Source organism: Wyeomyia smithii, chromosome 1, assembly GCF_029784165.1.
Source record: "Wyeomyia smithii strain HCP4-BCI-WySm-NY-G18 chromosome 1, ASM2978416v1, whole genome shotgun sequence".
NCBI classification, from domain to species: domain Eukaryota; kingdom Metazoa; phylum Arthropoda; class Insecta; order Diptera; family Culicidae; genus Wyeomyia; species Wyeomyia smithii.
The window spans coordinates 52,928,392-52,945,448 of record NC_073694.1 but is presented as its reverse complement, the minus strand read 5'-3'; the positions used below and the strand labels follow the sequence as shown (position 1 = coordinate 52,945,448).

At 40.3% G+C, this 17,057-nt stretch overlaps 3 protein-coding genes across 9 annotated transcripts in view; 2 read left to right on the top strand and 1 right to left on the bottom strand.

Annotated features, from left to right (window-relative positions):
• Positions 1-6,550, top strand: part of LOC129718628 (echinoderm microtubule-associated protein-like CG42247) — a 150,000-nt gene extending 143,450 nt beyond the window's left edge. For all 7 annotated transcript variants that reach the window (XM_055669568.1, XM_055669564.1, XM_055669566.1 and 4 more), the window contains one exon: positions 3,998-6,550. The gene's annotated coding sequence lies outside the window, so the exon portion shown is untranslated. The remainder of the gene's footprint in view (positions 1-3,997) is intronic.
• Positions 6,551-10,792: 4,242 nt separating this feature from the next.
• LOC129718627 (complex I intermediate-associated protein 30, mitochondrial) lies at positions 10,793-12,015 on the top strand. The gene is made up of 2 exons (XM_055669562.1): positions 10,793-11,507; positions 11,567-12,015. Exons 1-2 carry the CDS (start codon positions 10,956-10,958, stop codon positions 11,981-11,983), a joined length of 969 nt encoding a protein of 322 aa, XP_055525537.1. The 5' UTR covers positions 10,793-10,955; the 3' UTR covers positions 11,984-12,015.
• Positions 12,016-12,035: 20 nt separating this feature from the next.
• On the bottom strand, positions 12,036-13,484 carry LOC129718626 (probable cardiolipin synthase (CMP-forming)). Its single transcript, XM_055669561.1, has 3 exons — positions 13,315-13,484; positions 12,461-13,249; positions 12,036-12,396 (listed from the first exon to the last, which is right to left on the bottom strand). Exons 2-3 carry the CDS (start codon positions 13,187-13,189, stop codon positions 12,151-12,153), a joined length of 975 nt encoding a protein of 324 aa, XP_055525536.1. The 5' UTR covers positions 13,190-13,249; positions 13,315-13,484; the 3' UTR covers positions 12,036-12,150.
• Between the last annotated feature and the right edge of the window lie 3,573 nt (positions 13,485-17,057).

Sequence of the window (17,057 nt, the reverse complement as noted above, 5' to 3'; positions counted from 1 at the left end):
AGAAGCTTATTCTGATTGACCGCAACTTTTGAGGAAATAATAATAGGGTGTTTTAGGGGTATTTTATTATTTTTTCTGTTGATAAGAAATTTCAAAAGAAATACATATTCTTCTGACTTTTCTTAATTTAAACAGCAGAACTATTGATAAAATCGATTGAGAATTTTAACAACAGTAAGTGGTTTTAAGACATACCCTACCGTCAAGAAATCATGACATAGGGAGGCCAGGTCATTTTTCAAATATCTTCACACAAAACAACCCAAGTAACCATAAGCATAAGGAGATAGCATTTTATTAGCACTAATGCAGCCTTGTTAATGCCAAATAGCTTAATATTATGTTTTTTAATGTCTAGGTTATTATGCCAAACTAGCATTACTGAGAGCAAAATATGCGCTTAAAGGGCTACCGGAAGCGCTACGATGTAGTGTTTTAAATGCATATAGAAGACGCATTACATTTTTTCGTAAGTGCCAATAACGAGCGATATCGAATGCTCAATTAAAAATAGACGGAACATGGATACTCCACGTAAATGGAAGAAAAGTTTAAGGAGTGGGAATTTTCGACGCAAAGTTCGGGTATATGAAAGCGTGAAATCTTCCGAAATACCCAATACATAACAATTGCACTAGTTGGATCCAGGATCTACATCTCCTGGGCTCGTGGTTTCTGAACCGCCAATATCAGAAGATGCAAAAAGTCCCTGTTGAATTCCAAACGATGTCGCGGAAGAACACATGCACAAAATAAACCATATTTATTATTTCTGAATATTTTTTTGCATTCGTTCCAGACACCAAATAATTAAGGTTCTAATTTTTTTCGTTTGTTTTCCTAACTAACATGTCAGAAAAGTGAAATCTCATGGGTGCTCCAAATCAGCAATAGTGATGCATATTAATGGTTGCCCCTGCAGCACTTTATTAGCTCGCTATTTCGCCTTTTTAACAATATATCAAATATAGCAAATATAGCATTTAGGTCAGAATAAGTTCTTACCCAGAATTCTGTAATCAAATATAGTATTGTTGTTGGGCAATAATTCAGTGCTTACTGGTTACTTGGTAATGTCTTCATACATAGGAAATCTGTAAACACGGTCCCCATTGAAAGTTTACAATACTTCCAGTGACACATTAAATCGAGTGCGGTCATTTAACTGACTATTAGGCTTCCACTTATTCACACGCGCTCAAATGTTTTCAATATTAAGACATGTCTTCACATCTGGCATCCCTGTCATGACCGTCATGACACGTAAACCAGGGTTATATTTCGCACAAGCCAACAGCGGAAATGTCACTTTGCTTACTATCAGGGTTACATTCCTCAAAAGCCAGCAACAGCAATGTCACTCTGTGCACTACTTGCCAGTTAGTGAAAATTTAAAACAAATATAATTTTTCAATTTTAAAATCAAAGAAAACTCGTAGAGATCTTTGACAAATTACGTAATGCCCACTGGTTTAAGGAGAAGGCTTCGAATTTTCTGGAGCTTGGTCCCGAAGACCCATATGGGGACCAATGGCTTTTTTAATAAAAATAGACAAATTTTCCAACCTTTGATGTTTGCTTAGCGGGTAGCAGCAAGCAATTTTGGGTAGCGTTTTCTGAATTTCGTGAAGGAATATAAAGAGCAACAGACCGTACACCGTTGAATCAGCTCTCCGCTGCTCTTCAACTATCGCAAGCATGTCCCCCATGCCTTGAGTATAAAAAAAACGTATTTATTAGCTTTAGTATTCAGTTAGCTATTACAAATGTTTGATTACAAAGATTCCACACACTATCCGTAATGTCGCTTAGCTGTCAAGGTCAATTTTGCAGGATGACCAATTTCGTATCAAAACTCTAAACAATGACGAAAACCGCAATAACACACTTATATTTTATTGCCGAGAATTTAACAGCTGATAAATTCAGCAAAACATTCCACAAGTTTTCGGCAAAATTTTCAAGAACTTCGGCAAATGAAATGTAAATGTTTGCTGGTTCACGGTACATCGATATGTTTGCCGAATGTTCGTTGAAATATATTGCTGACATTCGCAAAAATATTCGAAGAGTTCGATCCAGTCGTCATGTTTCAACAACAACACCGACAATAATTTTACCAAAAAAAAACATTGTCAATTACTTATGAATGTATGGAAAAAATGCTTGAAGATCTCTGTTGAAATACATAAGAAACTCCTCTTTTCCATTGTGAAAATGGCAAAAACGATGTTTTTATTGTTCTGGATAATGATGTATTTACAAAAAAAAAAAAAACATATATAACTTTGTACATCAACTTTCAAGGTTATGCAAACTTTCAAGTATATTTAATGGTAAAAGTATTGAAAATTACTGAAACGGCAAAAAAAATGGAATTGAATTGCACATAAAGCTAATTATGTCCAGCAAATGCATTTATTAGAGCCATATTATAGTTTTGAGTTGTCATCGAACATCGTGCCGTTTTCGTTCCACACGCACAGTCACTGCACTAAAATTGGCCGAAAATACCATTTCATCATTGCCCATGCCCATTTTTCTTTCTCACTATAGTTTGCCTGCATAAGCCATTTCTACTCACAAGAGGTGAAACAATTTAAAACGTTCTACAAAATACAAAAAAAAATCTAACACGAGACTTAGAAAAATCTGCCATAAATCCGTACTTAACAGTAGCTCCCAAAATTTCAATAGTCAATGTTTTTGTACGAGTTTTTATAGTCAACATAGGCTTTTTACGATGGAGAAATCATTGAAGAAACAGAGTTATCGTCAATTTCACATCGACATCTACTATGATTTGGAGAAGCCTTTTTTCCAGTTATCGGCAGTTTTGCGAAATGTATAAACTTCATTAACAATATTTTGATTCAGTTTCAGACAAAACAAGAAAAACAGTCTAAGCAGAAAATCGAAAACTGACACATTATTCTCGTAAAAAATGTATTTGACTGTCTTACTCCAAATTTAATTCGCTTTAAATAGTTTCACTTCATTCTATAGACCATTTTACGAACTGACAGGTGTCACGGATCCTGCTGATATTGATGCTGCTTTTACGTGCATTATGTCAGCGGTTCCGAGCTTTCTGTCAAAATTTCATTCATGAATTGAGTTCAGAAACGTCTCGTAAAATGGTCTATTCACTAATTTTCCACTTTTTACTCTCCATGCTTCACACCTTCTATGTATGGTTTTCAATCAACTCGCAATAAATCATCGATCCAGTATATCTAGCAAATCTCAGCTTCTCTTCTTCGTATTTTGTACCGTACCACAATAATACACGAGAATGAAATAATCTATGGAATGATTGGCATGATTTTAAACATACCTGATTTAGCTGTACTGCGAAAACCCACCACCGAATTCGAGTAGACCGACCACGAGCTACAAACGATCCTGTTACAGATGCAACCGCAACGTAGATTCCACCCATCCAGCGCATAAACTGCTCGAATAGGGCATTAGTTTTAGTAATAGTTTTAGTTTTAAGATGGTGGCAGCTGAGTGGTTTGCCTTCTTGAACACGAAACATTTTCGAAAGCCAAAAACTAAGCTGTCACCATCGACGGTTTAAATTCAATAATTTATTTAAATTCAATTTCATATATTACATCACGACTAATGAATTAGATCCAGTTTTCTGTAGGACACAATTAGTATCGTGGGTCATATGATCAAATAACAAAAGATTGACTGTTTACTTCCAGAAAGCTGGAAAGTCTTTTCTACAGTAAATAACCATAACCATAACCATATCTTCACCTAAATTTCAAAAATCGCTTCCCACCTTGTTCACTACGCTTCTTATCGCCATGCTCTCATATAATAAAACCAACCTGAAAAACGGTGTCAACTGTCTCTGTTAGATTCATCTACAACTGCCGAATCTAACACTTTTGTTGCCACCGAGAGTTTGACAGTATACTAACCAACTGTAACCTTTCCCGCGCAAAAAAACGGAATCCTACCTTCCACTGTGACCCGGTAGCACCAGGAATCAGCCGCTGGTACCGAGGGGGATGATGACGATGATGAGGAACAGGAACTGGAACACGAAGGCGACGACGAGGGAGAAAACGAGTCGGACGGCGAGGACGTCGCTGCTGGAGGACATCATCATCACCAACAACAACAGCTGTATGAACGGCCCCGGCGCCTTCGGTCCCGCTCGTCACGCCGAGCACCGCCCAGTGTTCGCTCGGTGACAGCCGTGGAGCCATTCCCGGCTTCCCCCCTGGAAGACGAGGAAGGCGGTGTTGAGTATGCCGTCCTGCTGCCCGATTCGTTTGCCGTTCTGGATTCGTCGTTTTGAACATGCAGTTTCGCAAACAAATAAACCAAAGCATTTGTGGTGTCGCTCTTGACAGCAGCGCTGTCAAAACTGACACATAACGTTATGCAGTGATAAACGCATCCTAGCCTCTTCCTACCATAAAAGCTAATCAAAGTGGGTGTTGTTGTACATGTGAAAAAAAAAAACTAACAGTGTAAAGCGATTTTTTCTAAAAGCAAACGCACTCTAACACGGGCACTTGATCACAGAAGGGGCAAGAATACTTCTTTTTTGAATAATTTATCTAGCGAATAGCGTAGTTTGGAGGTGAACAGTGTTTGCCATTCTACAATGGACATTTTTAAACCGCAATATTCACAACAAAAAGAAGTCAAAGCAATTTCTAACAATCATCGTCACAAAATCTGTAATTCAAAAAATTCAATTGAAATGTTGTTCGTAGTAAAAATTTGAACTAAAACCGCTTTTTGAAAATCATTTGAAGTTTTACTTTTTGCGGCAGTGAGCGTTCTGTACGTTCAACTTTGAGGCGAACGCTAAAGATACAGTCGGCTCGCCGAGCCGAGCCGAGCAACTAGGAGGCACTTCTCATTTCAACTTCTCTAAAGTGACACCATCTATATCAGTCCAGTTTTTTGCGCATTATAATGATGTGTGTTTAAATTGTATTTTGAATACATACACAACAACTAAAAAATTGCGTATGTAGAGAGTTAAGAATTTCATCGTAACAATATAGTGCGTGAAATGCTGGATATAAAACAAAAACAGGCAAAAGAACATTGAACCAATGAACCAAAAAGTAAGCTTAATATAGTACCAGACAACTGGAAGGGTAAGGACTTTGTGGCTGGTTTATTGACTGAAATTAATAGAATTGTTTGCGGTGAACAATGATAACTTTGAATTAATTCCGTACCTTCTACTCGGCACTCATCGATTGGCCGAAACTGAAGTGTCACGCAAAAAACTGTCATTCACCGAAAATACTGATGACAGTTGCCTGTTACTATTTTGAGTGAAACGGATCAGTTTCCATAAACACATCAATTCATCCAACTTTAAGTCTTGAAAATAACAAAAAAAGGAACTACCACAACATTTTGTCTTTTCGGATCTAGTTTGTAACACAAACACTAAAAGCATACATTTTATAAACATGTCAACTGAGAAGAATACTGCCAATAGGTGTAAGTACACGATTTTTGTAACACACAACCACAAACAAACACAGAAAGTATAACCTATTAAGTTCCAGTATCGCAAACCGAATGGGATTCATAATTTTGTAGCTTAGAATAGAACACAAAAGTGTAGTTACCTAATCGAATCGAAAGAGGAAGCTGAAAACAAATGGTTTGAAAATATCGACCGTGGAAGTTTCAAAGTAAACTGACAGTAAACGGTGGTTGTGATTGGCATAAACAAATCAGTAAAAAAAAAAACATTATAAATGGTAATTTGAAGAAACCAGAAAAAAGAAGCAAAAACACGCCAGTGTTAGTCATTTTAAATCAAAATAAACATGTGAATTACCAACTAGGGCCTTACGTTGAATTGAACTCCACATTGTGGACACATCTGAATCACATCTTTGTAAAGAAACATCGTGTTGAACTAAGAGAGTAAACAATGCAAAAACCAGTATGTTTTCTAATCACTAATTTTAAAGTTAAGTTTCTGTTTAAGTGTCAATTAAATTGCCACACTTGTTTTGAGAGAACGTTCGAGAGGAATGTTACATTTTTAGCTGACAGAGTACAGAAAAAGAACCATAAACCATGAACACATTACAACAAAACAGATTCAAAAATCTTTCTATACAAAATATACCACTAAGCGATGATTAACTAGTTGTATTGAACCGAACTCAGACGTCCCAGAGCGTCTGTTTTTATTACATCAATAACGGAGTTTTGTATTAGTATAAATCCAAGAGAAGCGGATTGTCGATAGTATTTTTACTAGAAATGTACAAGCAAGACCAATTTTGTGATTGGTACCCCAGTTTGGCTAATTTCACTCCAAACGTATAATTGTACGTTACCTCTGTTAGGAGATAGTCATACGTGGTCATACTATCGGCATCCCGTTTTCAGTATGTTATTTCTCTTAGTTAAAAGTATATATTTCATTTACGATGAAACTATGATAAAACTAAATATCACACGAAACAAATGGTAAAATCTGTAATAAAAGAAAAACAAATCTTAACCATATATATTAAAGTATTTGGAGCAAGTTAAATTGTCTATCACTCAACTTTAGTTTTGGTTGTTCTGATTTCCAATTTAGTATCTATGTAAAATTGACAGTCAACCCGCAATCCGCCAAAAAATTTTATTCGCTCAAACGATGTCTTTTAATTTTTAAAACCGATCCTCATTTAATTTTTTTTCTTTGGGGCTTTAAACAATTGAAACAAAAAAAAACGAAAAATGCATATTTTACCCTATCCTGCCGAACACACTTTTTTTGCGTTTTACCCTTTTCCTCTTGGGCCATCATCATTTTTTAAACTGGGCAGTGGTGGATTTTGTTCAATGAGGCAAATGAAGGTGGGGAGATAGGAGAATGCTTATGCTACAAGTATGCCATTATAGTGTTTATGAAGACAATAATAAACTAAACTTAACTAGGCGAAATCTCACACTCGAAACACGAACCGTGTTGTTAGATTCACGTTGTTTTTCAACCATGACGTTGTTAAGGATTTACTGTGTTATGTTGACTAACTTTTTTTCCGCACCTTCATGTGCATCGCATTGAATAATGTTTTGACATCGATTTTCTGGCAACTGTTTTCTGGTGAGTGCAATTTTCACTGTCGGAACCGCTGCAACGGCAAGCTTTAACAGCAGTAGCAGTACCTAAGAGTTGCAGTGGAACCAATGCGTTAGATGAGCCTTTTACAACGGGAACTGGAACGTTAGAGGCAATCAGTATTTTCGCAATGGAAATATTTCCGCTGGTCGCTTTTGGAAGCGATTTCAACGCAACGTAACGTAACAACGGTGGCGGACTCAAAGAATCGCTCCTTGCGTTATGGCACTTTTGGAAATAGTGGAAATAGTCATAGTGTTCTGCTGCAATAAATCAGCCTGCTTCGGGGATTACGAAGACTCAAAAAAAATTTCTAACAAATAGTTTATTTCATTAAACAAAAGTATTTTCCTCTGGCTTTTCGAGTGGTGGTTCACATAGTTTTTCTCTATAATATCAAACTTTCGATTCGTTCTCGGCTACGGCAAAATAGCTTAGCATATCGTAGCGGCCAAGATAACTAAGCAAACGAATGTTAGTGATGATTTTTAGCCTTCCATACATGTTCGTGTCCAGTACCGATATAATTACTCTGCATGTATTCTAATTAGATATTGTATCGGTCATCCATAATTATTAACTCGATAATTTATTAATACAAAATGCTGTTGATTCTACATAGTGGCTAAACGGGCTTCCAAAATCAGGCTCGTTTCAGAGGTTCGAAGCAAGAACTGTGAATGCTTATGCAACCGGAGAAAACAGTGTTGGCAGAAGCATTTAACGGTGAACATTATTTCAGAATTTCATTTTTTCACTGAAAGGTTTTTTACCGCCCTTACGTTTGTTCAATTTGGCTATTAAGAGGCACATTAGTGAGTAAAATGTTACTTAACAGAAAGGCACGATGTCCCAGCGAAAAAATGTGACATTCGTTGGTTCATATTTGTTGAAGCCGTGGGACATTTCAAAGACGTGTGAGATACTTTCGATAAACGTGGGACACTTCGCGGGACGTTTCTCAAGTAGGACATTTTGTTGAATAGCGGGACTGTCTCGCAAAATGCGGGACGTCTGGTTGTTTTACTCAACAACTCATGCGCCTTGATTTTGATGATTTAGAGGAATTGGCACAGAAGTGCATCAAAGGGCAACGATAAAGCTTTTTAGCAGCAGTTGCATTATCCGGCCCAGGAACAACGAATGAGTACGAGTGATAAAATGATACGGACGTGTGTTGGATAGGATTCTCTGATTGGTCATCAAAATCAGCGTGTGATGGTCACGGTCATAATTTACTGTTTGTCCGAAAAGGGTTACAATCCGGATAATAGTGCGTTTTCACAAGTTTTGCGAATACGATCGCCGATCGGTTGGAGAGCATACAAGCATTGAATCAAGCACCGGTGAGGAATCTTGCCAAACTATCTTGCACATTTGATTGCCGAAGGTGGATTTAGTGTTATCAGTTCAGGTGATAAATAGAATGATAGTTGATGGAAAACGACAAAGTTACGCTTTGGTTGGCGAGACAAATTATATTGGGAATTCTACTGATGAAGGAGTAGATTCAGTGTCTCGAGGTTTACATTAAATTCGTTCTAGTTTTAAGCTGAAAGAATTCAAGGATAGTTTGCCACTATTTCTGAAACATTTTCTGAAGAGAGGAAATACAGTCGCAGCAGCAACGAATTAGTCTAGCTGAACGGATACTAGATACCCCAGAACCGAAAGTTAAGTTTTAGTCTCGTTATTGTACGAGTTGCGGAAAGACTTTTTCGGTGCAGTTCTGAAAGAATTTTGTCAGGTAATGTGTTAATTCTTACTTGAGCTGTTGACAGAATCTACACACTTTCACACCACACTTTTATTTCACTTCACTTTTTAATTCTATCACTTTTCACTTATCACTTGCAAATGCGCATTTCGACGCTTACATAGCGCCTTCTTCAGTGCTTAGATGGACTGCAGTTCATAAGTGAACAGTGAAAAGTGATAGAATAAAAAAGTGAAGTAAAATAAAAGTGTAGTGTAAAAGCAGGTAATGTGTTATCAGAATTTCCGTGCAGAAATTTTTTCATAGTAAATAGAACAATGCCTGGTTTTGTCAACAATTCCAGTACCAAGAACATGTCAAAAATGACAATATTGCCAAAAAGTTGGGGTGAATAATATTTTGCAGTGCTGCAAGAACGTAAGCATTGCAAGTAAGGTGAATGCAAGGTAAAAAAAAAATATTCAACATTCATGCATTTTCAACTTTTCAACAAATAATAGTAAATTTAATACTCATGGGAAAACTTTGATTTTAGCGGTAATAATCTTTGAATGCAAAGTATTTCGAAGAATACTAATATAAAAATAAAAAATATTATAAAAATAGGAGGTAAGGTCCGACGGGAAACGTCTATTCATTGTTTAAAAATGTTTGTAAAAATGTGTGAAAATAAATATCTCTTCTATTCTACCTAATTGCAACACCTCTCAATGTGTTACCTTTCTTGTTCGTTTGGCTCGGATTTTGACATGTTCGTTTGAGTAACAATATTCTCTTCGTATATCTCTCCCTCTGAGTATTGCTAATGCGAACCTCTCTGCTCATGTAAGTTCTACCCAAAAAAATGAAAATATTACCAAGCGAACACGTAAAAACAACGTAAACTTACGTAAACCTGAATGTTTTTATTAGTTTAGGTAAATAATACGCATAAAAGTTGGAGAAAACAACGCAACAGCTCAACAAAATGCGAATACCTAATTTTTGGTAAAAATTTGTATGAAATTTTTGATATTGATATTGTTTCAAGGTATTCGATTTTACCTCAATGATGACTTCCGTGCAGGTACTTAAAAGTAGGTAAATCAATTTTAGCTAAAAGTACCTCTCGCACAAAAAGGCTGATTTGCGTCAAAAAATACGCATATTTGGGTAGTTTTATTTTTCTGTGTGGGATTAGTAAAGAATAGGCAACACAAATGTTGTCAGATATATTTTTCTCTTATAGCGAATTTCTTTATTCCTCTGCGTCAGGGCAAATCTGCAAATCTGAGTAAGAAAAAGATGCCAGACAATTGTTCACGAACCCAGCACGTGCGACGGTAAGTTGAAACTGACAAATTTCACGGCAGAGATGCCAGATGGTTTTGAAAAATGTCTGCAGTTGCTCGAAAAACCGGAAAAATGTGCTCGAAATCTGAAAAAAAAATCTACCCGTGATCCGAAAAATTTCGTTCACGCGGGCAAAAGTCTGTAAAAATCTGCACACATTTTAAGAAAATCTGCGCAAATATAAGGAGACTCTGACAAAAATCTACAGAAATCGTGGAAAAACTGCAAATATCTGCAAATCACCAAAAATCTGCACACGGACTCCAAAAATCTGCGTTTTGCAGACAAATCTGCACATTTGATATCCCTGTTTCACGGTGCGTTTCGGGCAGCACGCCAGATCAATAATGGGTCAAAATCTAGCTGGTAAAGAAGGGTTTAGACAGTAGTTAAGTTAGCTCCGGGTCGAAACAAGGTGAGCTGATGGAATAAAGAAATTCGCTGTAAGAAAGGACCGATTGCATCTTTTAGATTATTAGGCCTGCTAAAAAATATCATGCCATTTTTCTCTGTGTGTGTATACCCTGCACAGAATTAGGTACCTAAATCGTTGTTACTTTGAACGAAATGAACGTCGGTTACCGGTTCGAAATCATTATTTCTTTCGTTTGTTTTGATTACTTCAATTCGCATCCTCCAGTGGAGTGGCTTTTGCAGTGTTGTGTAACCGGTGTTCTACCATTTTTATATCGTTATATCAATCAGATGTGAGAGTTAAACATTATTACGTGAGTTCGAACAGGCTATGCATCCACCTATTTCTGCCCGAAACACCATCAAATGAATTCAATCTTGAGGACAATTCGACCAGCTGTCGTGCTCAGTGATGCGACGTCGTTCCGTAGTTATTCTCACATCCCACGAACGGCATCTAGTGACAACACGGTCCGTCCGTACCTACATCCAGCAAGCAGACAGTTCGTCCCACTGATCCCGAGCAACAATCTGTTCTGGGAACGAGACCGCAAGGGTGGCTATCAGAGCACCCAACCAAAAGTATCCCGATGGCAGATGATACGGGATGGAATGCGTGAATTGAAACACGAAATCAATCTTTTCCACCAGGAGTGGAAGGAACGGATAGCTTGCGATGCGTTGGTCGTTTTTCGGCCAGGGGAAACCGATGTCGTGTTCAATTTCGATTCGAATGCTGAGCTGGATAAGTGGATTGTTACAACGGACAAGGACCACGGAGAGGGTTATTCAGAGGCGCAGCTGGAGCTTAGTCCAGCCGGGTTTGGTTTGTTCCATGGCAAGTTGGAATCGCGGGTTCCCAAGGATGGTCGAATAAAACGGTCCGGATATGCGAATATTACTCGACAGCGGATTAGGGTTTGTTTAACGTTACTTTTCGGACATATAACAGCTGCTATTAATTTGATTACTTTTAGAAATCTTTCAAACGTGACGCCTTTTATGAATGGGAACAGTACAACACGCTTGTGCTGAGAGTTCGGGGCGATGGTCGCTCCTATCTTATTAATCTCGCATCCGAAGGTTACTACGACATCCTGTGGAACGATATTTATCATTACGTACTCTACACTCGTGGTGGCCCGCACTGGCAAACGGCTCGAATTCCGTTTTCGAAGTTTTTCATGGCCTCGAAGGGACGCGTGCAAGATAACCAAGCTGCGGTGCCACTGAACCGAATCAGCAGTGTAGGTTTTTCAGTCGGAGCAAAAGGCGGCCACGAAGGTCAGTTTCGGCTGGAATTCGACTACATCGGAGTGGAGTACGATCCGTCTCATCGGGAGGAATTTGCTTACGAAATGTACAAACAGCAGAAATATATTGTGGCTACCTAGATGAAATAATAAGCTGATAAAGTCTCTTATCTATTAAACGCCCCACGAAAAGTTAAATTAACATTTAACTTTATTGTTACCAATGTTTTTTTTAAAGGTTTGAACCAAAATTATAAAACCGACACGAAACTTCAGGATTTTCTCAGCTGCTATGGCTGCTACTGCACCTATTTTTTCTTCAATATTTTATATGTGTCTTTGTTAACGATATAACTCAAAGCGGCTGCCGCTGTGGTTACTCCGGTCAGATACCAGAGTGCATGCAGATACGGATGATCAACGTAGCTCCAGATTGGTGCTCCCAAAGTGATAGCAACAGTGGCCAATTGTACGGCAGTATTAACCTTACTGATTAAGGTTGGCGCAAGTTGGGCAGTGGCGTGCGTCACGTCAAAATAACGCGATAATGTACGCTGTAAAAGGTCAAAACTTTCAATCAGAACCTACTTTTCCCGCATTGATAACAAATATAATCACCGGCTGAGGTAGACTAATGTAGCGAATAACGAATCCCGCTCCGATCAGAAATACATCGCGGAACAGGATCATACCTGAGAGCCACAGGGGAAGTAGCTCTACGTAACTCATCGAAATAACCAGAGCACCAACCAGTATTTTATCTGCCATTGGATCCAAAAAGGAACCCAGCCGGCTGGCTTGGCTAGGCCATTGCCGCGCGATGAATCCATCCGCAAGGTCAGTCAGTCCGGCAAAAACCAGCATTCCCATGGCAAGGCGAAAGTCCGATTGCACAATTACGTATCCCAGGTAGGGGGACATCACGATACGGCCGATACACAGCAGATTCGGAATCGTCGCCACATTCTCCCGCTCGATTACCTCCTCCACACGTTCCTTGACCTTGTCCTTGCGCACCCGAATGTCTTGTATAATGACGTTCTTTCGCTCCTGCAGTAGCTGTTTGTTCTTTTCCAGCACATTTTGCAAAATTTCCGCCCCTTCGACAGATTTGATGGGAAATTCTTCCGGCTTCTTCAATGAAGAATAAAATCGCTTCGTATCAGCTGGCAGACATTTTGCTGCTGTGAAAACCCGCTTCCGGTTGCTATCGTTGTGTTTGTAGCATTGAGGTGCACTCAGGAATGTGCGACTCGCAACTGCTCTGTAACAGAATCGGAAGTTCGATCCAGTCTTTGCGGAACTCAATACAGTTTCCGCTAATCGTGCAAAATTGGTTGAAAGCATATCTGGTTTTGGTGCCTTCTGGTTGTGCTTTTATCGCTGCACCGAGTCCTAAAGTTGTAGCTATGTAAAACAGCAAAACTGTCACACTTCCGTAATTGGTGCTTTTTAATTACAATAGAACTCACCATTTTATCTGGTAGGCTTTTTAAGATCCCGGTACATTAGGCACCGGCTGACGGAAATCACCTTTTGTATATTTTTAGCACAATTCTGCGCACTTTCGTTATCGGTCGGGATATTTTTTTACATAATATTATTCTTATTGTTTTTGTTGGCTGCACTTTGTATGCACAGGCACACGCAACGCAGTGATAAAGAAAACGTCAAAAATTAGCGGTGTCAAGTCAGATGTTTAGAACCGGTTCAAGTACGCAGCCATAAATTACGTTGGAAAACTTGGTTTTTCGTTTAAGGTCAATGAAAATTTCGTTGACATCCTCAAACAATATATTTATATCTTGGTCACTAATGCGTTTATTATCAAAATCTTTTTTTTATCGACTAAACATTTCATATTCGACGCTAGTAACTATTAACAACAACTTTTGTATTTGAATCAAGTGAAACGAGGCATATTGAAATTTGAACGGCAAAATTTTCCCCACGGAAAGCATCAAATTTTCATACCGACATAGGAAGTAAACCATAGACTAACAGATGTAACACTAGATGCCAGCTCTTTTGCCAAAAAATGATTATTCAACGAACAACGGGCCGCCCCGGAAAACAATATGTTAAAAACAACGTAGGAAATTTTACGGATCGGAACAATCGGCATGGACTGAAAATCGCTCTGCTTTCCAGGATGCGACAGGATTATCTACGACGAGCTACATCCACGCAACTTCGAAGTCGTAGCGCTGCAGCAACTTTATTGGACAGGAGACCAGGTGAAGATCCGATGACGAGAAGGAAGCGTTCTACGCACAGCTGGAGCAGGTCTACGATAGCTGCCCACGACAGGACGTGAAAGTCGTCATTGGGGACATGAATGCTAAGGTAGGACGGGAGGCAATGTACAGACCGGTAATCGTAACAGATAGCCTACACGCCGTGTCTAATGACAACGGCCATCGGTGTGTAAACTTCGCGCTCTCCCGTGGTATGATAGTCCGAAGTACCTTTTTGGCGCAGCTACTCTTGAAAGTGGCTGGAGGAGCATCCCATCCACCATAGGTAGCACTGCTGTAGCGCTACTAGACACAAGGGCTCCAAATCACAGAAATGACTGAATCATAGAGAATGCTGCAACACAGTATGAGAACGAACGTGGAACGATATAGACAGGCACGGAACAGCCAAAACTCAGTCCTCCGAAGGAAGAAGCACCAGTTAGAGGACCAAGATCGCGTAGCGATGGAAGAGCCGTACCAAGTTAACGACACTCGGATGTTCTACGAGAAGCTGAACAGCTCCCGTAAGGTTACGTGCCGCAAGCCGATATGTGCAGGAGCTTGGACGGCAATCTTCTTACGGACTAGTGTGAGGTGATGGAAAGGTGGAAGCAGCACTTCGATGAGCATCTGAACGGTGATGCAGTAGGCCGCAAGAACGGTACGGCAGATGATCTTGGTGCCCGAGCAGAAGACAACAGGATACCAGCCCCCGATTTCCTGGAAGTGGAGAAGATTGGCCGGCTGAGAAACAATAAAGCTGCTGGAGTTGACCACCTTCCCAGCGAGCTGTTGAAATACGGTGGAGAAAGACTGGCTAGAGCCGTGCACTGGGTGATTGTCAAGATTTGGGAAGAAGAACGAGTAATAAAGGAGTGGATGGAAGGTATTGTGTTCCCCATCTACAAAAAGGGCGACAAGCAGAAGTGCTGCAGTTACCGGGCAATCACTCTGCTCAACGCCGCCTACTAAGTACTCTGCCATCGACTATCACCATTTGCGAAGCAGTTCTTGGGGCACTAGCAGGCGGGATTCATGGGTGCCCGCACCACAGCGGATCAGATATTCGCAGTTTGGCAGATTATGCAGAAAAACCGCGAACACAACGAGCCCACTTATTCATCGATTTCCAACCCACATACAACACAATCGACCGAGACCAGCTATAGCAAATTATGCACGACTACGGATTTCCGGATAAACTAACACGGTTGGTCAAAGCGACGATGGGTCGAGTGTTTGTGTAGTTCGAGTATCGGGGGCACTCTCGAGCCCTTTCGAAACCCGAAGAGGTTTGAAGCAAGGTTATGGTCTCTCGTGCCTACTGTTTAACATTGTCCTGGAAGGAGTCATTAGAAGAGCGGAGATTAACATGAGTGGCACAATATTCCAAAAGTCGGTTCAACTGTTTGGCTTCGTCGACGATATCGACATTATGGCTCGGAGCTATGTAAAGAAGACGGATACGTACATCGGACTAAGAAGTAGAATTCGTCGCCGTTAACCATCTACAAGACGCTGATCAGACCGGTAGTCCTCCACAAGCATGAGACATGGTCTATGCTTCGTGGAGGACCAACGCGCCCTTGCGGTCTTCGAGCGGAAGGTGTTGCGTATCATCTTCGGTGAACTGCAGATGAAGGACGGAACGTGGAGAAGGCGAATGAACCACGAACTGCAGGAGCTGCTTGGGAAGCCATCTATCTATCGTCCACACAGCCAGGTAGAGATGGTTCTTGAGACCAATCCGTCAGGGACGAAACGGAGAGGTGCAGAGTAGGCAGGGTGGATAGATCAGGTGGAATATGACCTACGGACCCTACGCAGACTGCAGAGATGACGGACTGCAGTAATGAACCGAGTGAAATGGAGACGACTTTTACGTGCAGCAAAGACAAAGGCACACTACGGCTTGGGACTGTTTGGTAAGGTAAGTCACGAGCAAAAAAGGATACCTTCTCTGGGGGAATGTCTCTTTTCTCTCTGGGGTGATGTCTCATATGTGCCACAGGAAAATGATTGAATTTGATAAAAAAATCTTCAAATAGCAATGCAGAGTAATTTTCATATCCATTTGATGAAACACTGGAATGGAGCGTGCGCAGTTTTTTCAGTGTAGACAGAAATAGACCAAAATAACACCGCCAAACGAATGACAGTGTGCAACTCTAAGATGCGCGAGTGTCGATTGGCCATCCTGCTCTTTCTGTGAGAGGCGACGATTATTCTACATTTATGAGCGAAAGCCTACTGTGACCTGGTCTTGGAGCTGTCAAAAACAACCAACCGTTGCGATCTCTACGACCGAAACAGAATATCAAAACGCCCATTGTTTGTTGAAGTTGCTTTGCTACGATACGACGTTGTTAAATTTTCTACTCCGTTACTGCAATTTAAAATTTCGTGACCTACAGAAAACGTCAAAATTCGCCATTACCACTCGTAGAAAGCTGGATAGGCTAACCGACGCCAAGGTATCGACGTCGTAGTAAAGTTGTTTGCAAGAGGTGAGCGACTCGGCGACACATTTCGGCGGTTGAAACCCCACGAGGTGAAGCGGAATTTCATCTATACCACCATCCGTCAATACCGGGATACGGGCTCAGCCACGGAGCGTGCGAGATCTGGCGTTCGGCCTGGAAAGCCTGGATAGATTCAAACTGATTTTGTCGCGGCACGCTGATCAGGAATTCGTGTTTTCTGATGAGAAACTCTTGGCTTGCAACTGCTGCACAATGTTCAAAAAGATCGGCTGTGAGCGAGGACGTTGGCCAGCATCATATATAAACATCTCGCGGTTCTAGAGTGCCACGTCGATGATGGTTTGGGGTACCGTATTCAGGCGTGGTAAGCTCTCAACCGTGTACAGGATGGCAACATAGAAATGATACACTTATCTGAGTGCCCCTCGTTGTGTTTTCTGTCACAACATAACAAACATCTGAGCATGTTTTGAAAGAGTGACGTGTTTACTG

What these genes read in the sequence shown, in the direction of transcription:
- LOC129718627 (XM_055669562.1), top strand. Translation starts at nt 10,956, where the DNA reads ATGAATTCAATCTTGAGGACAATTCGACCAGCTGTCGTGCTCAGTGAT. An exon ending in TTACTCGACAGCGGATTAGG is followed by an intron (nt 11,508 to 11,566) that starts GTTTGTTTAACG and finishes GATTACTTTTAG; the next exon opens with AAATCTTTCAAACGTGACGC.
- LOC129718626 (XM_055669561.1), bottom strand. Translation starts at nt 13,189, where the DNA reads ATGCTTTCAACCAATTTTGCACGATTAGCGGAAACTGTATTGAGTTCC. An exon ending in ACATTAGTCTACCTCAGCCG is followed by an intron (nt 12,397 to 12,460) that starts GTGATTATATTT and finishes GACCTTTTACAG; the next exon opens with CGTACATTATCGCGTTATTT.